Source organism: Berghia stephanieae, chromosome 2 (genome assembly GCF_034508935.2).
Source record: "Berghia stephanieae isolate SIO BIC M18660-M18661 chromosome 2, UCSD_Bste_1.3, whole genome shotgun sequence".
NCBI classification, from domain to species: domain Eukaryota; kingdom Metazoa; phylum Mollusca; class Gastropoda; order Nudibranchia; family Aeolidiidae; genus Berghia; species Berghia stephanieae.
This window is the reverse complement of record NC_088361.1, coordinates 85,980,812-86,003,311: the sequence shown is the minus strand read 5'-3', so window position 1 is coordinate 86,003,311 and position 22,500 is coordinate 85,980,812. Positions and strand designations below refer to the sequence as shown.

General features: G+C 35.0%; 1 protein-coding gene across 6 annotated transcripts in view; it reads left to right on the top strand.

Moving 5' to 3' along the window:
- The window catches only part of LOC144965721 (uncharacterized), a 30,395-nt gene extending 15,964 nt beyond the window's left edge, over window positions 1-14,431 (top strand). For 5 of the 6 annotated variants that reach the window (XM_078901348.1, XM_078901347.1, XM_078901349.1 and 2 more), the window contains 11 exons: window positions 1-741; window positions 2,093-2,259; window positions 2,707-2,802; window positions 3,059-3,202; window positions 3,690-3,809; window positions 6,431-7,467; window positions 8,452-8,597; window positions 9,413-9,540; window positions 10,290-10,517; window positions 11,551-11,598; window positions 12,233-14,431. The exon at window positions 1-741 is cut by the window's left edge and continues 481 nt beyond it. In XM_078901348.1, the coding sequence (XP_078757474.1) occupies window positions 1-741; window positions 2,093-2,259; window positions 2,707-2,802; window positions 3,059-3,202; window positions 3,690-3,809; window positions 6,431-7,467; window positions 8,452-8,597; window positions 9,413-9,540; window positions 10,290-10,517; window positions 11,551-11,598; window positions 12,233-12,582 (3,205 nt within the window). In that variant the 3' untranslated portion in view covers window positions 12,583-14,431. The remainder of the gene's footprint in view (window positions 742-2,092; window positions 2,260-2,706; window positions 2,803-3,058; window positions 3,203-3,689; window positions 3,810-6,430; window positions 7,468-8,451; window positions 8,598-9,412; window positions 9,541-10,289; window positions 10,518-11,550; window positions 11,599-12,232) is intronic. The other variant, XM_078901344.1, reaches the window with a different exon arrangement.
- The last annotated feature ends 8,069 nt before the right edge of the window (window positions 14,432-22,500 follow it).

Here is a 22,500-nt window from a genome sequence, read left to right as displayed (position 1 = left end):
GGGGGCTACGCCTGCTGCTACAGCCGACCAGGATGAATCCAAGAAAGATGTCGACACCAGTAAAGCTGTAACGTTTGCCGAGGACATTGAAGTCTATGATCTGAAAGTAGGAACTCCAATCACTGTCAGCTTGGACACTCCTGTCCATTTGATTGAACCCGAGGAGAATGGAGCCTGGACTATTGGAGGGAATAAGATTGAAGATCTCAAAGATGGGCCTGTTGAACAAAGTAAAGATCAGGATGGGTTTGTCTCAGCCGATTTAGCATCTGTTTCTGCCTCATTAAGCAATGCACCAGGAGAAAAAAGTAAGGAGTCGGTATCCGGAGAAGAGAAACAGCAGTCTACGGCAACAAGACCAAGCATACTAAGTTTAAGCACAGACAGCCCAGCTGTGTTAGAAGACACGACCATCATTGAAGCAATACCGTCTCATGGATATTCAGAAGAGTTGGAAAACAAAGAAAAAGAGGAAAGCTTATCAGGAGAGCCAGATCAGAAATTCACAGTGTCAGCTGTTGACGAGTCCGAATTGCAAGTTGATGCCTCCGGTGCTGAGGACAATATTCGTATCCCATCTTCCCTTATTTTGAAAAAGGATGGCACATTTGAAGATCTCCAAATTCTCAAAGAGTCCACTGCATCTGGACACTCTAGCCACAGTAATGACAGCATGCAACACGACACCATTGGGCCATTGGAGAACCCTGCATTCTTGAGAACCCTTCAATACTCTTCCAGGTAAGATGGTGGAGATGATTATGTTTGGTTGGCTAGATGGTCATTTATGAATATGTATATATATGAAAAAGTATGTGTGCTTCAGAATATTTTGTTTATGCTAAGGTCGCTTCAAAGTTATTCCAAGTACGTTCGGTTGTGCAAAACGGCAAAAACTAGTTCGCTCAGAGCTATTAGGTCTACGAATATTGAATCATATCAGTTGCTGTTGTTCGAAGAAGACAGTAGCAATTGCGTGATACTCTCTAGACTTGTCTTGACTATTACAAACTGGACCCTTTATCTTATATTGACTCAGCCATCCAATCAAAAAACCAACAAACCCCCTCCCCTTTAAAAAAAAAAAACCCAAACTAAATAAAGACTTTCAGATGCTTTTCTTAAATATGCCCTCCTTTCAAATGCTGTAAAAATTATGATGAAATTAGAGATTGCCTTTTGATTGAAATCACCAATGGCAGGGACTGAAAGTAACTCAGTCATTGATTTTTAAAAATATGATTATGTATTAATAGGTAAAAGTCAAGATTCATTATAATTATAAGACAAATGTCATAACCTGTCCTGTCAATGTATTAAAAAAAAAGAATTATCCAGAGAATAAAGTAAAACGATAAGATTGTTCATCGCCTCAATAACAGATTGATGACTATACAAAGTTTTGCTTTGGTAAATATGAAGAATTTTTTTTACATAGTCCTTAGTACAAAAGGGCGGGGCTGTTGTGTTTAAGATTTCTATTTCTATTTTTCTATTCCCCCCCCCTCTCTCTCTCTCTCTCTCTCTCTCTCTCTCTCTCTCTCTCTGTGTGTGTGTGTGTGTTTCTCTCTTTCTGTCTCCTTCCCATGCACGCACACACCCATACACACACACACACACACACACACACACACACACATACTTTTTTACCTAAAATGTTTTAACTTTAATTCCAATGTAATAATATTCTAACATATTTCCTTTTCTTGTTTACCCGAAGAAGGCCAAAGGCCGAAACATCGTTTACTTTGTTTTGTTTCTTTTATAAGAGTCATTTTTACTCCCTTTATTTTACCATACATTTGTTTAAGATGCCGTGAAATACTGATAAAGCCAACTTTGCTGGACTAGAAAGATTAGTTGACTTTATGCATAATGGACTTTATCCATTATCAATGGAACACACTCAGATTACAGTAAATTTGAGACCAACAAGAGGTGCTGACTTTAAGCAGATGTTGGTTGAGAGTTGACTTTTTGCGGATTCCACTGTATCTGTTTTTATCTTTTTTTTTCTCTTCCTAGATATTGTTTTCATGTAGTTATTCCACCAAATGTTATGTTTTGTGTGTATGTGTGTGTTTTCTTTTAGTCAGAGATTCGATGAGGAAGAACAGTTTGGTTTACATTCCAACATTGACCTGTCCAGTCTTGCTGTGGGTCAGAATGACCCTAATCTCGACGGTGGCTGGGCCTGGGTTGTGCTAGTAGCTGCTTTCGTCAACCTCATCATTCTTTCAGCTTCTTGTTTACTGGCTGGTGAGTGGTTTATGAAGTTTTGCACAGAATGACAGACATGCGCACAAAGGCATAGGGAGGGGGTATTTTATATATATATATATATATATATATATATATATATATTATATATATATAGAGAGAGAGAGAGAGAGAGAGAGAGAGAGGAGAGAGGGGGGGAGGCGGAGGGGGATGTAGAAGCATAACTGAGCGAGAAAGGGAGTGTGAGATGTAATGGATGATGTTTTAGGAGACGAAGTGTGAGGGCAAGAGAGAGAGAGAGAGAGAGAGAGAGAGAGAGAGAGAGAGAGAGAGAGAGAGAGAGAGAGAGAGAGAGAGAGAGAGAGAGAGAGAGAGATGATTTGAGGTCATATAAGGACTTTTTTGCTATTGCTGTTGTAGATTATAGAGTACAGACTATTATTAATTTGATTACATTCTGCCGGTTTTTTCTTTATCATTCCTTAGGTGTGATGATGACGTGGGTTCTTGAAATGACCAAAGCTGACATGACTCAGACATCGTGGATTGGCTCTGTCTACATCTCCATCATGTGTCTGGCGGGTAAGAATAACTTGACATCCTTTTCATTCAACGTAAACAAGACAGAGTAGAGCTATATCTTTGGGAGGGAGGAGGGGGGGGGGCATGAGATAATGTTTTGAGTTCGGATATCCAGTTCATATTTTTGGATGTTTTGTTGGAAATGGACTATGCCATATTGTTTGCAGTAGAATATTTATTTATTTTTAACACATATATTTTTTAACCAGTTATCTCTCACAAGTTTTAATTCATATCTTCTCATCATTGTTTTCAGGACCAGTGGTTGGGACATTAACAAGGAAGTTTGGTGCAAGATTGATTATTTGTGTCGCTGGGGTGATCATGTTTCTAGGATTTGTCGGTGCTTCTTTCTCTAAAACTGTCATACACCTTATCTTAACCCACAGTCTAGTGGCAGGTATGTGGTGTAGTTACTTGGAATATTGTATGTGTTACATGGGATTTATGAAAAGTAGCCCTTTTAGGTATCTTTTTCCAGAGAATCAAACAAGGCGTTTGTGTAAAACATTTTGGTGTCTGTTTACCGATTGATTTGTTTGTTAATAATTCTATTGTTAATAATAATGGTGATGATAATGATAATGATGATGATCATGATGAGGATGATGATGATATAATAGCCAAGCCATCCAAAAACTCAAAAAGAAAAACTGTGTTCTGATAATCTAAAAAATCAGTACTTTTGACAAAGCTTTGAATGAGTCGCTGGATATAGCTAGCAATAAATCTTTAAAGAGTGCTCTCAGGCAACTTATTCTGCATAGAGATTGCTGGGGATATAAAGAAGGCTTGCACAGGAGGGTATTGAGCATAGTAAAATTGGGGGTAATATTCCATACAGAGGTTCATATTTCTATATCAGTTTGTTTTGATGTATTCATTAGGTATAGGAGCAGGTCTTGCCATCAACCCTACCTTCGTCATTGTGGGACAGTACTTTAATCGTCTGCGAGGTCTGGCTTGTGGTTTGATGGCTGCAGGAGGTGGGGCTGGATTCTTAGCAGGTTTGTTATGCAAATTATGACACAACAGGACCCATGTAATCAATGGCTATCCACTGTTTATTCTGAAATTCCTTTTATATGCTATTAAATTCAATTCAATACAGATACCATCGAGCATCATTAATTGATTGATTTGACCCACTGCCTCAGATAAAGTATGTCGACGTGAACTTCTTCTCCTTCTTTAAGGCAGATTCTTATGAGACATAGCCTCCCAAACAGCCCAACCTAACTCCTTTCTGGTTTTCAACTGTGTCATACATCCTGCTTCTGTTATTTTTCTCCCCATCTTGTCTGCAATATCTTGAGACCACCTTCTCCTTGGCAGCAGCTTCTAATGGTCTCACACCAGAATATTATCACGGTCTATCCAGGTCACAAACTTGTTACTTGACTCGTGCACAGTCACACCACAATGCAATATTCAATCAGATGTTCTGCAGCTTCAAGTCCTTTGCCACACATCCCTCCATTCATAGCTTTTTAATTGAAATGTGTCCACTCTAGAACTCCTTAAGAAATATTTGACAACCTGATCTTTGCATTCTTCCAATGATCCCACCCATTTGGCTGCCCTACGCATTCGTACAGGGGCTTAAACAAGATCCTTTTCTCATTTTGGTCTGTCTGTTTCTGTCCATTCCACAGAGCATCTGGAAGTCCAAATCATTGTCTGTGTTCAAGAAATCGATGAAAACTTTTCTTTTTTGATGTCATGCAATTTCTTTAAAATTATTTTTTGTTAATGTAAAGTGCCAAGAGCCTCATGGCTGAGTATACAGTGAACTCGATGAGAGTCCATTATTATTATTATTATTATTATTATTATTATTATTATTATTATTATTATTATTATTATTATTATTATTATTATTATTACCATTAGTCTGGGCCATAGATAACACAGGACTAGATACGACAACAGGTAGGAAAACGTCAACAAAAGTTGCTAGTGAGAGGTCGAGCGCTGCGATTTTATCTCTATTTGAATGACTTTGACTGAGCTCGATTAACCTTGATTTGTGGCCCGAAAATAGAAAAAAAAAGGCTAGGTTTATGATGATAAACCAAATTAGACATATTAAACTACTAAAAATCGGGGAAAAATTATGACTTTGGGGATGAAAAATGACTTTGATAACAATTTTTGTAAACTTAGAAAAATATTATGAATAATTTATAACTCCCTTATTTGTGGGGGCGATTTTGTCATTCGTTGTATCAATTTTATTGTAATAAAGAGATAGGAACTTCAGAGTTATTTTTTCTGATGCGAAGTTATTACTTTGTAATTTTAGCACTAAGAAAAGTAGTTGGTAAATAAATTTGGTACACCTCTTTGATCTACCGCCACCGTCCATTCATGTAGAATTGTGAATCAAGTGTCTCAAAGTCTTCGACCAATCACAGGCTATCTATCCAGCTGGCCAAAACAAAGACGCTTCTCACCGTCGATGTATTACGCTATTGTTACGCAAGGAATATAACACCTTTTTGAGTAGGCCTAAAAGCTAAAATCTAAAAGTAAAAAATATAATCCTGAGGAATTTGAAAGTCACATTGTTGAAATCAGCTTGAAAAAAAAGAACATTGGTCCTTATTTCAGAAATATTGGTTGAAAACCAACTGTTTTACGAATAAATTTGATTTAATACATTGCTTTTGTTTATTTTAGCTTTTTTAAGCAACTTTTTTATTTATCGGACGATTTTCTTGATTTTTATATCATTCTTTATATCTCAATTAGACGAGATCAGTGATGTACTTTGTTTGTTTCAAATGTAACTAAAACATAATTTGGCTTTTTTACCTATCAACCGTACCTGGATAATATATTCAGCAACGTGGTGATTGTGACGCAACTATGCCATGAGCATCTTCCAGTGTTTCAACGATGATTCAGTTCATTGTTGATGCTGTTGACACGTGAGCTATCAGAACGACCAATTGTTGAAGGGTCAAGATTCTCAATAGCCAATCATTCTTCGATCAAAAAACTTAAGAACTCACGAGAACAAAAGTTTGAAATGTGGTGATGGACGGACCTATGAAATCGCTTCTGGGCGGAGTTTAGCCATGAGTGACCATAAAAAACGAAAAGGCGACTGCAGACATCAAAGGGTAGGCTTATATCATCAAAGGATGTCTACATGATTGACATGGCCATATAGGGAACTCATTATCTACTCCCCCATAAAGAATCTTAACACGAGAGGGTTAAATACGATGGCGGCGATTAGCCACTAAAAAGTGCCTGTTGTCTGGTCTGATCCTAGTAGTCTGTGGTCTGGGTCAGAGTGTATGGAACAAATTGAATATATTCTTTAATATAATATGAGACTTGAGTTAAGTTTATTTCTTTAATTGAGGAAAATGGAATATATGATCTACCGTCTGAAAATGTTGGAATGACTTTGATGTTGAATATTGAATTTATAGTCAAAATTGAAATTATAGTGAAGTCTATGTGTTTTATTGAGGATAATAAATATTGTTTCATGAAGAAGAGCATAAAACTAACATTTTATATTTATTATCATTTTTACCGTAATTTCACTTTTCAAAATCCCCAGCATATTTGAATCTTGTCATTATTCTTTTTTTATTTGATAATTTTTCAGGTGGTGCTTTAATCTCACAGCTTTTGTCACATTATGATTTGAGTGGAGCATACTTAATTTGGGGAGCTGTTTGTTTCAATGTAACAGCCATGGGAATGCTTATGCGGCCCTCACCCGAGGAGAAGCTGAGGATGGTTGAAAGAAGTATGATGATTGATGACCCAAACATTTCCAACATTGCTAGTCAACAGGAACTAGTCAGTGGTCGCAATAGTATGATGAGTGGTCTAAATAGTATTTACAGTGGGACAGATCAGCAAAGCAATTACAGCGGCATAATAAGCGGGGGTCCTAGGTCTCATTTTCATAGGCAACCCAGCAAGCAAAGCAGTAGAGGTGAGGAAGGTGATGTACCTCTACTAAAATCTATTTTTCACCGGGATATGTCACGATCCAGTCACTCTATGAGCACAAACAGATCTTTTCATATGCATCATCATCACCGATCTCAGAATCAAATATCTAGTTCTAGCATGCAGAGGATTAACAGTCCATATGGTTCACACGTTGCCGCCTTGAGTAGCCCTCTTGCATCCCCGTCAGCCTTGTCCCCTCTTGCTGCAAACCACACCAGCCGCAATGCACTCTCCACTCACAATATGAACAGCACCAACAGCTTGGCTACTCAGCATTTGCATTCGACGTCTACCATAGCGGCGCCAACATCAGCTGCTGTCGGTGCACCCGCATCTCCCACTAGCACGAGGGCACCAACTCGCTCCTCGTTTCAACGCCCTCGACTGATGTCCTCCACTTCCCAACCCTACTCTCAGTACACGTCTCTGAGCTATATCAGTCACAGGCTTTCATTCAAAGACAGCATGGGCAACACGAGGGATCTGGATAACGAGTCTCTTACATCCGCTCTCGTCCATAATCTGAGACCATGTGACACTCTGCACCCAAGATATGGTCTCGGATCAATGAGTATTTCTGCTGTGATTGGCAGTCTGGCCAGTTTTCCCACATCTCTAGCCATCATTAACGATGATTTGTCTAGATTCGATAGGATTGTCCCCACCCAACAGGATAAGAAGGTGAAATCATTTTTTCTAGATTTTAACTTATACTGAATATTAACTAGATAGATAAGATTGTTTACTTTGTCTGTTGTTAGAGTTTTATGACATTTACCACATCTTTCAGCACCTACTTAACAGGGTTGATCAAATCTAATAAGCCGGGACCAAACTGTAAAATAACCTTAGGAGCAAATAGAACATGGCTTACCTGGGCTTCGATTGTGTGAAAAAAATGATTAGACTTTGAAATACGGGAGGCATTTTTGATACAATTTTATAACTTGATACCTTTCGAGTACACAAATTTAGCACTTGTCTTTTAGACTGTCAAAGACTATATCTTTCATATTCTTGATGCCCTAAAATACTTTCATTTATAATTTGTCTTCCCGACTGTCAAAGACTATATTATCATCTCTATTCCATGTGTCCTCTAGACTTCCAAAGACTATATCATTGATATTCTTGATGCCCAAGACTACATTAATTTAACACGTCTTCCAGACTCAAAGACTATATCATTGATATACTTGATGCCATTTGAGTACATTTATTTATCACATGTCTTCCAGATTATCAGAGATATTATCAATTGTATATTTGATTCCCTATGAATACATTAATTTATCACGTCTCCCAGACTGTCCAAGACTATATTATTGATACATTTAATAACTTTCGAGTACATTAATTTACTACTTGTTTTACAGACTTTCAAAGACTATTTCATTTATATACTTGATGCTCTTTGAGCATGTTCGTTGATTTATCATTTTTTTCCATCTAGACTGTCAAAGACTGTGTCATTTATATACTTGATGTCAATCAAGTACATTGATCCATCATTTAACTTCTATACTCAAAGGCTATATCATAGATATACTTGATGCCCTTTGAGTACGTTGATTTATCATTTACCTTCCAGACTGTCAAAGACTATAATATTATTCATATACTTGGTGTCCTTTGAATACATGAAATCTTTCACTTATCTTCCAGACTGTCAAAGACTATATCATAGATGTACTTGATGCCCTTCGAGTCATCTTCAACAACAGACCCTTTGTTGTGTTCTTAGCCACCTGTTTTCTGTGGGCATTTGGAGAATCTCCTGTTACATTATATCTCTCGTCGTATGCAATAAGGTAAATTTTGTTTATGAAGGCCTTTCTGAAAGAGAAGCTTTATGCTGCATGATGCAAAAATAAAAATGTAATCTGGTTCAGCTTAGGGGTCCCGATAGCTCTTTTGGTAGATCACTCACTTCACAAGCAAAGGGACAGAGATCAATCACGGGTGCTGTCGAGATTTTTTTTCTGACCTCCTGTCCACCCTCAGAAATCATTCCAATTACTGGCATTGATGTTACTATTAATATTATTATTATTATTATTATTATTATTATTATTATTATTATTATTATTATCATCATCATCATCATCATCATCATCATCATCATCATCATCATCATCATCATCATCATCATCATCATCATCATCATCATCATCATCATCATCATCATCATCATCATCATTGTTATTGTTATTATTATTATTATTATTATTATTATTATTATTATTATTATTATTAATATTATTATTATTATTATTATTATTATTATTATTATTATTATTATTATTATTATTATTATTATTATTATTATTATTATTTCATGTTCATGGGTGACAAAAAGTGCTTTGCATTGTAACATTATTTTGGTGGACAGTACAGTTATGAATTATTTTATGGTTTTTATAACATGTACGAAAAGTAATCTCAATGCTTAAATAAGAATCAGTTTTCGCAAAGCCTCTCAGCATATTATATTTATCCTTTAATTGATTTAATAATTGAATGAGAAACAATCTATATCAGTTTTTAAAAGTGTTTTTTTTCTCATGCATTTTCTATTCTTCTCCCCCCCCCCCCCCCCCCCCCCCAATTCCTGTTGTCAAGATAGTTGTGGAACTGACCCTATGCAAGCATCAACCCTTTACACTGCCATGGGTGTAGGATCTATAGCAGGGCGTTTTCTCACAGGACTAATTGCCACGGACAGCAATATTGGTCCTATGTTGTTACATATAGGTGGGTAGCTGTAAAAGATTAAGACTTATTTACTTTTTGATTAGAACTTGGAAATGCTCTTTTTTTCCTTTAAAATAACAATAGCTAGCATTATTAGAAGTTCGCACTGTTTTATTTAAATATGAATGGTTTAACAATGCATGGATTATAGTGTAGCTGTATTTTTAAAAATATTATCGTTCTTGTTGTCTAGTTTTGTCTTTGAGAGTTTCAGGGCTTGAAATTCATTCTTCTCCTTATATCTATCTTTTTTTTCTCCTTTTGTGGTGTTTGGGCGCAATGGGGTGGGGGAGGGGTGGGAGCAGCTGGTGTATACTCTAATAATCCCCAGATGAAAAATGATCTTCAAGTGATAAGCACCATTCTGGTCGCCGAAAGAACAGTCACTCCTATTGCTCAAGATCGCACAGAACGGTAAGATAGACATGGGCCTTGCACCTTTTGATTACCAGGGGAAGACTACCACTGAGCAATGCTACTATTATTTTTAGTAATACAAGTAGGATAATAATATGTGAAATTAAGGAGTGAACAAAAGAGATGATTTGAAATTGTGATTAAATTCTTGGCATGACCAATTGTATTTCATAAAATCCATCCTTTTGCTTTCAGCCATAGCATGGTGTGCAACCTGCACCATAATGGTGTTTAGTTGTGTCATGCTGATCCAGTGAGAGGTATCAATGATTGACTGTGATATAGCTTTTTGATGTGAAATGTACAAATATCCTTTATCCATCTTTCTCCAGGTTGTTTAGGCTTAGCTGGTATACTGGTAGTTCTCAGTCCTTTGATTACAGCCACTGTCGTAGAACAGATGTTGTTCTCATCTCTGCTTGGTGTCTACACGGGATCTTTAGTGCCTCTCATGTCCCTCATGACCATTGAACTTCTCGGCATCTCTGAACTTTCTATAGGCTTTGGCTTTCTTTACATGGCTCAAGGATTTGGGTATCTTATTGGTCCACCCTTGTCAGGTGAGAGCAAAAATCATCTAATTATTTCACATCATGGTTTTAAAGGTTTAAGGGTTCTTGATAGCTCTTTTGAAAGAGCACTCGATTCACAGGCAAAGGGAATGCTTTCACTATCAGATTCAGTTAAAATGTTTTTTTTACCGCCTTGTCCATACAGCAGTGATTGGGTTGTTTGATCTGGCAGAAAGTACTTTGTGATAGGCAAAGATCCTATCTAAAGGATAGTGAACAAATTGTCACTGTCCCTTTACAGAAAGTAGGATATAGTCTGTCTGCAGTAACAATTGGGCCTTAAAAGACTCCCATCGAAATTTTTCAGTGAAGTGTAGCATTTTAATCACCAAGATAATGTGACCTCAAAGTTTCTCAAGTGCATTGAAATTTAACAAACAAAAATATATTTCCCCAAAACCGTGATTGTCAAGGGTTTGATTCCAGGGGAGGCACTTGAAAACATTTTTCTCAATAATAACGGGGTATGGCTTGGAGTAGAATAGAGATGGGGTTTAGCTAAGAGTATAGATGGCGGGATTTGGCTGAGAGTAAAATAACGGGGTATAGGTAAGAGTAGAGATGGCGAAGAACAGCTAAGAGTAGAGATGGTGGGGTATGACTAAGAGTAAAGATGGCGGGGAATATCTAAGAGTAGAGATGGCAGCTCTGAATAGCGATGGTGGTCTTTTGGAATCTCTTTTTGTTCTGTGGGAAATGAACTGAATCCATATTGCTCTCTTTGCCTTTGAGAAGGTGCACAGCAAATTCATGAGCAATTTATTATTCTTATTATTTTGAACTCAAAAGGATAAATACAAACTACAAATTTCAACCACGGCTTAGCGAAGGTAAGCTCACTGAAATATTGTTTCTATGAAATATTATTTCTGTTTTTAATGTTTGTCAATTACTGATTAATGGAAGGATATTAAGCATATATTGGTTCATCAGATACACTTATTTTGAACACCCACCTTTTTTCAAACAGTACAATGTCATTCTTTGCAATGAACTTACATTTCTATTTTTCTATTCACAGGTGTCCTTGTTAGCCATATTGGATTCCACTATTCCTTTATGTTTGCAGGTATGAATTAATCATATTTTCTATAATTTGGTAAAGAGATAAGTAAATAATGATAATGACGATGATGATGATGATGATGATGATGATGATGATGATGATGATGATGATGATGATGATGATGATGATGATGATGATGATGATGATGATAATCATAATAATAATAAGAAGAATAATAATAAGAATAATAATAATGATAATAATAATAATAATAATAATAATAATAATAATATAATAATAATAATAATAATAATAATAATAATAATAATAGTAATAATAATAATAATTATAATAATAATGATAATAATAATAATAATAATAATAATAATAATAGTAATAATAATAATAATAATAATAATAATAATAATAATAATAATAATAATAATAATAATTAAAAAATCATACACTTTCCATCAGATTTATTAGACCCAGTTACCCAATCAATGACTGTTGGAGAGAGAGAGAGTTAACATCGCAAAATACTTTTCCCTAGGATACCTATACCATTTTGGGTGTCTAATCATCAGTTCAAAACCTTGGAGATATTTTAAGTCAGGTTGTGAGTCGAAGACTTTACCACTACACCACATGATTCATTTATGTATAGTACTAGTATACGCCTTCTTAATGTTTCTAGGTTGTATCCTGTTGTGTGGCAGCCTGTTGGGTCTAGTCATTCCAATGTTGATCGATGTTGAAGATGAGGATGATAACAACAGTATGGACGAATTGGAGCAGGCTTTACAGAAAGCTGTGAATGAAGGTGACAGTGATTCCAACGATGAAGGTGAAGAAGAAGATGACATCAGTAAAAAGGGAAAAGACGAAGACATCAAAAGCAAGTCAGATATCGGATCACAAGTTGTGGGCTCAGCTGGAGAAAACCACCAAAATATGTTGTTACCAGAAGATCTATCAATCATGAATATTGTTAGGGTTTTGGACGAAGGTGATGATAAACTGGAAACCATCAAAGAAATCATGTGATTTTTAAACATTTCATCTTTTTAATAATTCTTAATAGATTTTGAATGTTGGTGGCTTTCGTCTAAAACGAACGTTCCGAATTGTTTTATGATATTATTGATTATGCAACTATGGTCTAACATGCTTTGCTGAAGTACCTACAGCATATCGTTCGTGATTGATTATAGCTGTACTGCTATCTACTAAGAAAAATGTATGTCTACCTCCATTCATTTATGTCAGAAGCAGAAGAAAGTTTCCAATTTCTTGCAAGTTTATGTTTTTATCGTTGCAAGAGGCAAGAGTTTGAGACACAAAAATTGAAAATTTGAAGTGAAGAAGGGGAGAGAGAAAGAGAGTGAGAGAGAAAGAGAGAGAGAGAGAGAGAGAGAGAGAGAGAGAGAGAGAGAGAGAGAGAGAGAGAAAGAGAGAGAGAGAGAGAGAGAGAGAGAGAGAGAGAGAGAGAGAGAGAGAGATTACTCTGTGTTAAGACTGCGATTTTTTCAAAGGACATCGAAAGCAATAATTCAAAAATATTTTTTTGAAACATAGGAGAGGCTGCCAGACCTTTGATAATAAATATCACAGTACCTCCATGCCAGTAGCCTAGTCTGAAATTCATATTCTAGTTGAAATGCACAATCAAATCTATTTATACTGCCACACCCAATTATCATTGTCCTGCCACCACTATAAACCATCCAATCTGTGATTGCTTTCATTACAGCTTGACTATGATATACACTACTTTACTTGATGCATCCTTACAGCTTTCCATTATTATTATATATTATATACCCTTTACATTTTATTATGTCTCTTGTCCAACTGTTATAACCTAATGTATACCTCATTGCATGACATGTTTAGGAGATGAACGATTGAGTTTCCAAGTAAATTATATTTTAATATAGTAAAGCTTTGCACAATCAATTATTTGACCATTAAAAATGAGCTTGGTTGCAACTAAAAATAAAATTTGAGCTCTCAAAAATGTTTGTTTTGCATCCATAAAATCACTCATTTCTTGTAAGAATGGATGCTGTCACTGCCAGTCTTAAAATGTTGTCTTCCGTAAATTCACCCCGGTGCAAAACAATTGATCTGAGCTGGCAGGAAATTCTTATTACCGTATTTATAATGAAGCTTCTTTAAACTCTGTTAATGTTTGATTGAGTTCATGTCAGTTGCTCTTGCTGATTGCTTCAACTATTGATTGAATATCTATGCAGAATGATAAACCACAAGGCAAAAATTACAAAACAATTCCTTAACCCTCTTGATATCAAACAATTGTTTGGATCTCCTTTAACAGAGCTGCCTACTTGAAATTTTTAAAATTCGTAGTTTCCAAGGGAAAAAATGAAAAATTCACTAGCTCTACAAATCAATAATTTGCCATCACCATGATCCACAAATGCTTCAAAGTCCTTAATATAGGAACTAGGGTACAACATTTTTCTTTTCAACAAGATTTATTGAGTCAAAGAGGCGAATGCAACTCTGTAGCTGGAGCCAAAAATTTGTAAATCTAGTACTAGGCAGGTCTGCCTTCAATCAATTTGCGTGTGAAGCGAGTGCTCTCCCAAATGAGCATCAGTATCAGGATCTCCGGGTAAGATGAAGCAGCAGGTGAAATATTGAGTGCCTCCTGCAATATCTGATAGGGTGTTTCAAGGTTTGACAAACAAACATTGGGGTGGATTTACTGAAGATGACATTCCAACCCATGATATGCAAGGTCCAATTTGACCCGACTCCATACCATACCTCGTACCGTTTTTACAAAGAGAGTGTCATGCTTTAACTTTAAGCACACTGTAATAATGCATGATGTAAATATCATCTATTATTAAATTCATCTGTTTATTATTTCCTTATTCTATTGTTTTATGTAGATATTTTATTAATTATAATTTATTATTTATTTGCTGTTTTATCATTGTTATGGCTCTCTTGATGAAAACGGTTAGGTCTTGTTATTTTTATTTTTTTAAGTAGTATTTCAAAGCCATTAGACTCATGGACTCGGATTTTATCCTTGTGAAATGATTGCTACCCTTTTGATTTGACACCGTTCTGTTACAAAGTACTTTCCAATCAGATTAAACAGACCACGCTACTCAATCAGAAGTATCAGAAAATAATCTTGATTTCAACCAGGATGGATCTTGGTCCTTTGTGTATGAAGCAAATGCTGTAGCAACTTAGCTATCGGGACCCCCAAGGTCTTGGTATAACCAGAATGATAATATTGGGGTTTTTTTTACCTCCCACTGCAGGCAGGAGGTCACTTGCTGTGTTTTCTTCACCTTTACATCCGTTTTCTGAGTTTGCTTTCTGTCTTTGTCTTGGAATGTTTTGTTTAGTTGGCCCTGGCTATAGTCCTTGTCTGGGAGAGAAATAGTCATATATATAGTTTTGGAAGATGATTTTTTTCCCTTGGAAATCATCTCTCTGTTATGTTCTGTTGCAATTTTTTTAATTGAACATATAATGCTTTGTAAACATCGGAGTGTTTTCCTCTTAGTGCGATCCTGCATCTGATGAGACTGTTAGGTGATCTCAGACTAAGTGCTCTGATGCTCTTGGAATCTACATCTGTTCCCTATTTAAAACAGTAGGGGCTGCCTGAAGCCAGTGATCGTGAAAATACTATCGAAAGAACCAAACATTCCATTTTAACAAATTCCTTCAAAATGGATAAGTGGAAAATTCATAATTTTGATACTGTAAATCATCTATGAGTTTTTATCCTTACCAGTTATCGATTTTAATATAGCTGTAATAAGTAAAATCCTTTCCTATTGTTTTAAAATTCATGAAAATATATTTTGTAATTAAGACAAATTGACTCAGAAATTCATACAATGTTTACAGCTGTGTATTAACTCTTTAGTTGCCACGGTCGCCGCACGGCGACCAAAAAAAAAAGGTCGCTGAGTTGCCACGGTCGCTCTACGGCGACGAGTCAATGACCGCTAATATTGAGGCGAATAATTAATTCTACGAGCATTAATTATACTGCTGAACTGCCATACACCTCACTGACGGCTATTGACAGCATTTTCTCGTGCATTCATGATTTAAATTCGATTTTTACATTGTTTTTTTTTCGTAATTTTCCGTTGCCAAGGCTTTGTTTGTATTCCACACTGGAATCAGATGAAGAGATTGATATGTATAGACATGATAGTGACTCAGGAGATAATTTTTTATCAGAATTGGAGATTACGGACATTGAATCTAGTTCGAGGAGTGACGAGGGAGGGTCAGACAGTGATTTTAGTAGTGATGTTCCAGGGGGTCGTGGGGACAATTTACAGAATGTAAACTGAAGGGGGCGTGGCACAAATGCTCGAGATGATGGTAACCAATGGATATGGAATGTATTGACACATGAAGAGACTCATAATCCAGCTGAATGGCTCATTGAGGTTGAAAACAATTCTGGAGCAAGGAATGTTGGGTTTAATGAAGAAAAGGTTATGCCTGTGAAGTATTTTCAGCTTTTTCCCCCCGATGTTTTGGGAGAGGAAATATGTTACTTATTTTTTCTCCCTCCCACCCCCCACACAAAGAAGAAAAAAACCCACAGTAAATGAAGAGATATCAATATGATATTTTCTGTACTTTTTGTTCAATCATTACTCAATAACATACAACAATAAAAAAACATTTTTATTCATATATGGTGGAGATACAGGCCCATAAACACAGAAATACATGAAAAATGAATATTAATTAGATATCCAAGATGGCCGCCAAGGTCATGTGACCTAATTTGCATATCACATTACGTCAAACTGTACCTACATCTATTCTTATATACCTATGAAAATATAAAGTATGTGTGATGATTACTGTTTCTTTAGTGATTTTTTTTCTGAAAGCACACAATTTTCGTCCATTTTGGCCAAAAGGCTTGGCAACTGGGATTTCTTTTACTACCAGGAAGCTTGGCAACTAAAGAGTTAAGGGACAGCTGAGAAAAAGAAGAAAAGACGCGCCATTTATTAAGAATTTAACTGAAGGAGGCAGAAAGCCCTAAATGTAATAAGATTTTAATAATTTGGAAATTTTAATTCTCCTCTTTCAAGCATGTGTGAGATTGCAGTTATACTAAGCAGCTAGAAGCTGTGAACTGTAAAAAGTAATAACAAAAATGAATTAAAAAGCTTCAAAAAAGAACAAAATATAAAACACAGAACATTTCGGGCTCAAAATCCTTTTTCAATCGATAACAAAAAGCAATTAAAACACACATTACTTAAAACCTCAGATAGGTGGCAGAGACAAAATAATGTTTGGTATTTTGTTCTTTTGTGAAGCTGTCATATTAATTTTCGTTTATTACTTGTATTGAGATTGCAGTATGCACTCAGGTTTAGTAGTTTAAAAAGTGCCATAGAAAAGTGTTGTTTCTTCTTTATCACACTATATCATATCATTAGATTTTGAAAGTTTACCGCCATTACTGCCAGAATAAAATTCTACTGGATGGGGTTCATGACCTCCCATAGTGGTCATGGAGGCACTTACCGTGTCTTCAATACCCCTATATCTGTTTTCCAACTTGCTTTCTGTCTTTGTCTTGAAATGAGATTCTTGGTTTTGTCCTGTTAGAGTTAGAGTTTTGGGAGATGATATTTTTTGTCTTATAACTTGGAAATCATCTCTCGGTTATGCACTATTTAAAAAAAAAAAATGATTTGTAAACATTTGAGTGTGTTCCTCGTGGCGGGGACCTGTGCTTCTGTCTGGATGAGACATTTAGGTTATCTCAAATTATGTACACTAATGGTGTGCTCTTGGAATCTACATCTGTTCCCTATTTGAACTCATTCATTCCCCTTTCTGTTATTTATTCTTGGGTACTGTAATTGTAATTCTAAAATTTTTCCTTCCTTTTTACTGGCACTGATATGACCTAAATGTTTTGCAAGCGCCGTAAAACCCTTAAAAACAAATACAAAAAATAAGATTCTAAAAGCATACAACTACGGGTTCAAATTCATATTAGCTCAACCCTAAATGTGGTTGGCGCTGGCAAACAAATAATTATTAATGGCTACACAATCTCATAGAATTTACGTTTCACAAGTTCATTTAATTTCATGAAAAAGATTCGATTGGAACTGGCGTTTGAGCTTTTAATGGTTTTAGTTAAAATATTTAAAAAATGATACTGGCTCGGATTTCTGATTTCTCAAATTCAATTAGACTTCCAAACAGCCAAGTATAAACATGGTACTGATGGCTGATGGGCATAACCACTTAAGAGTTGCATGAGTCACAGTTTATCAGAAAGAATATTTTAAAATAGTGTTTTTCACAATTGTGTATATCACTCATATATTTACAATGATTTTGTCGAATGTTTACTTTCGACTAAAACTTTGATTGACAAGAGACATCCTTGAACATATTTCGTCACCTTAAATGAGCTATATTTTAATTTATATTTTTATGGTTTTTTATTTTGTTTTTACTAAATTTAATTAAAAATTTTTATTCCGGATATTTATTTACCTTACCTCCATTTTTTTATTCTACTCAGGTTTTATATGTTGTAAAATGTATATTTGTTTGAATTAGCATCTTCAAAACTATCGTCAGCTGAAACTTAATGCATCATCCCCCTCCCCCCCCCCCCCCCCCCCCCCCTAAAATATAGTAAGAAGTAGTTGAGGATTTGCCCAAGTATCAAATAAAAGTTGTTGACTCTCTTTACAACAATTATATATATATATATATAAATATATATATATATATATATATATATATATATATATATATATATATATATATATATATATATATATATATATATATATAATATATATATATATATATATATATACTTTTTTTCTTTTCTAGCTTTTTAAAAACAAGGAAAATATCAATTGCAGTAGTCGTTTGCTACTGGAATTATTGTCTTCTTAGTGATTTGTTGCCCCAAAATGAATAAACAGTAACCTTTGTTTTACTTAAAACAACATCTTTAGACAAAAGTGAAAGCAATCTAAGTGCATATTATTAGTAGTCTTAACTCACTCAAGCCTAACACCGACTGTCTCAGTATTTGATTGTAGTTACTTTTACCTCGGTAGCTGAGTTGGTAGTGCACTCGCTTCAGATCAATCTAGGATGCAATTGAGATAAAAAGAAAATTAAGCTCTTCTTTCTTACTGTGGCAAATTATGATATAAGCTCTCAGTGAGAGAAGTATATTTCCTTCCATTCCATGGACATATTTAAAGCGTACATGAACACGGTGGTTAACCCTGTTGCATGCCAGCCAACAAACATTGTGAACGAGCTTTGACAATATTTTTATACATCTTCACATCAGTGGCCACCGTGTATTTCATTCGCTTTCACTCCCCTCCCCCCCCCTATCCCTATGTAGCTACATTTGTAGCTGATTGACATATTATGATGAGATTTGTTTATTTAATCATCGTCCCAGCATCCCAAAAGTGTAGTGTAATTTACTTTGTTTCCCCAACGATCTGATGATAAAAAAGTCGTCTCGGTGAATGTTGATATTCTAAAACACAGTTTTGTATACGTGCTTTTCTACTGCCTCTGTTTAACACAATCCAATTTTCTTTTGAATTCTTGAGTAATGTTGCTGAGGTGAGGATTCAGAAAACATCTGAAAAGTAAAATTTTCATATTTGCTCTGTTCTAGTATAATTGTTTGATAGTAATTTATATGGTTAATGCAGTTAACTATTAAATATTGGGCATTTAGATAGAAGAATTATAAAAAACGAGAAAAAAGAAATTATCAAATATTGTGATATAACGATATTCTTTTTTTAAAATTTGTTAAGTTGGCTCTCTCTTTTTAAAAAAACTGTTTTGAGGACGAATATAAAGTTTATAAACAGATTAGAGCCCAAAATGTTCCATGATATAAAGAGTGTTTGAATCAGAATCACAGGTTACAAGGGTAATAAACTGCATTGATGATCTCTTGAAATCAGTATATCCATTACCATAATCTCAAGTAAATAAACATGTACGTTTAAAATTATGAGAAAATTTAATTTTGTTCACTAATTTCTCTCTGTTGTTTTCTGGGTTTTTTGTTGTTTATTTGTTTTTGTTTTGTTTTGGGTTTTTTCCTGGTGTATCTCCATGTTAGATGGTGAGAGTTCTGTTTAACGGATAAAGTAAACATTATGTATTCAGAGAAATTGTAAATTTTTTATCAAAATGTCGACGGGCCACTATAATAACTATGCTTTTGTTGGTGCATCATTAACTTGCATGGTTCATGCTCCCGTTGAGAGAGAGAGAGAGAGAGAGAGAGAGAGAGAGAGAGAGAGAGAGAGAGAGAGAGAGAGAGAGAGAGAGAGAGAGAGAGAGAGAGAGAGAGAGAGCAATCCATTCATTTTGATTCCAGATTAAGCCTGGATTTCTCTGACCCTCAGACCTCCCAGCAGTGATTTGATAGCTGGATTTGTTAGATCTGGTAGAAAGTACTGTGTCATACATAAACAGCTAAAACTAACAGGAAGTGTCAAAATTCAATCTCCATCAATAACGAATAGGAGTAAGCCCAGGGCCCTACTATAGTAATCTTAGTAGGCCACGAGCAAACCCCAAGTTTTATGTATGCGGCTATAAATCTATCATCTGCCTTTGTCTCAATCGTGGCCACAATTTTTGGTGCGTTTGCGATTTTCCACAATTTTTGCATTTTTCAACAACAACAAACAAAAATAATAAGAAAAAAGAAAAAAAAAAAGACACTGCCAGGAATTTTTTTAAAAAAGCAATCAAAGACAAACGAACCTCTTTACTTTTAGAAAGAAATGTTCCGCTTCCCTTTGTCTCTTTCTCATTTGTTGACACCACTTTAACTTGTTCTAAAGATTCAAAAGTTTTAGGGGTTTTTGGGGGTTTTTTTGTGGCACATTTTACGCGTCAAGGATAAGTTTGTTCAAAAGAGCTATACAAATCCGAGTAATTTATTATTATTATTATTATTATTATTATTATTATTATTATTATTATTATTATTATTATTATTATTATTATTATTATTATTATTATTATTATTATTATTATTATTATTATTATTATTATTATTATTATCATTATTATTATTATTATTATTATTATTATTATTATTATTATTATTATTATTATTATTATTATTATTAATATTATTTTTATTATTATTATTAACAGAGATTTGCTTTATTACAGAGTTCAGAAAAAAAAAAAAGAAACTGTCAGTCACTTTTTAAAAATTGTTTTATCAATTATTAATAACCACTGGGTGGGGTTCCTGACCTCCCATAGTGGGCAGGGAGATACTTACTGTCTTCTATCCCCCTGTATCTGTTTTCCTGTTGCTTTCTGTCTTTGTATTGGAATGAGATTACTCAGTTTTGTCTTGACCGTGGCCGGAGTCCTTGGCCGGGAGGGAAATAGTCGGATGTATAGTTATAGTTTTTCAGTAATGTATTATTTTTTTTAAATTTTAATATGATTTGTAAACATTTGAGTGTATTCCTCTTAGTGGGATCTTGTGCTGGTGTCTGGGTGAGACTTTTTGGTTATTTCGAACTTAGTACTTTGATGGTGTACTCTCGGAATCTACCTGTTTCCTATTTGAACCAATTCCCCTTTTTTCTTTCCCTTTTCTTTAATTGTAATTTTTTACTTTCCCATTTTCTTCCTTTTTACTGGCGCTGATATGACCTTAATGTGTAGCTAGCTCTGTAAAACCCTTAAAAACATTTTTAAAAACAATTGATAACCACGACATAACAAGGATTTGATCCACATTCATTGGGCATCTTGAAATTTTTGTATATGCAAATGTCATTATAGAAGTGCCACAATGAGACTCACAATTTGAAGCCTTATTGTTTTTGTGTTGTAATAAATTATGTGATCCAGCCTATTTTGATTAGATCTTATTTCTTATCATACCATTTTTCCTGGGTGGGGTTCCTGACCCCCCATAGTGGGCAGGGAGGTACTTACTGTCTTCTATCCCCCTATATCTGTTTTCCAACTTGCTTTCTGTCTTTGTTTTGGAATGAGATTACTTGGTTTTCTCCTGACCCTGGCCGGATACCCTGGTTGAGAGGGAAACAGTCAAATATATTATAGTTAGTTTTGGGAGATGATATTTTTTTTCCCTTGTAAATCATCTCTCTGTTATGTACTGTTATTTTGTTTTATTATTAACATATTATCATTTGTAAACATTTGAGTGTATTCTTCTTAGTGGGGATTTGTGCTGGTGTCTGGGTAAGACTTTTAGGTGATTTCAAACTAAGTACACTTCTAGTGTGCTCTTGGAATCTACATCTGTTCCCTATTTGAACCTATTCCCCTTGACTTAGTTTTTGCTCAAGTAATTTTAATTGTACATCTCTTGAATGTTTTTACTATTCAATTTTCTTCCTTTTTCCTGGCGCTGATATAACCTAGATGTGTTGCAAGCCCCGTAAAACCCCTTAAAAACAAAAACGAAACAATACCATTTTTCAATGTCGTCACAGCCAGCTGAAAGCTTACAAATTAATGGCAACTTTTATGGGAACTTTTTGGGCAAAAGATTACAATGTTCCCATTCTCATGAAATTTTCACAATTACTGTTATTTTACATGGTTACTTTACCATCTTTCCTTGTCTCTATTTGGCTTTGGCAAAAAAAAATTCAAAATATAAGACACAAAAGCATCCACTTGATAGAGAGCATAGCTGCCAACTTTTCAAAAATAAAATAAGGAACGCTCATTTGGCCCGGGATGAGGGGACGACGTCTGCCCCCCCTTTTATCGAATCGCAACTTATAAAAGTCAGCCTTTTTAATTACGATTACTAACACTAACAAGTTTGAGATAACAGAGGCTAGTCCAAATGTTGCTAAATTATCGGGTTTAGTACCAGCACATTTGAAT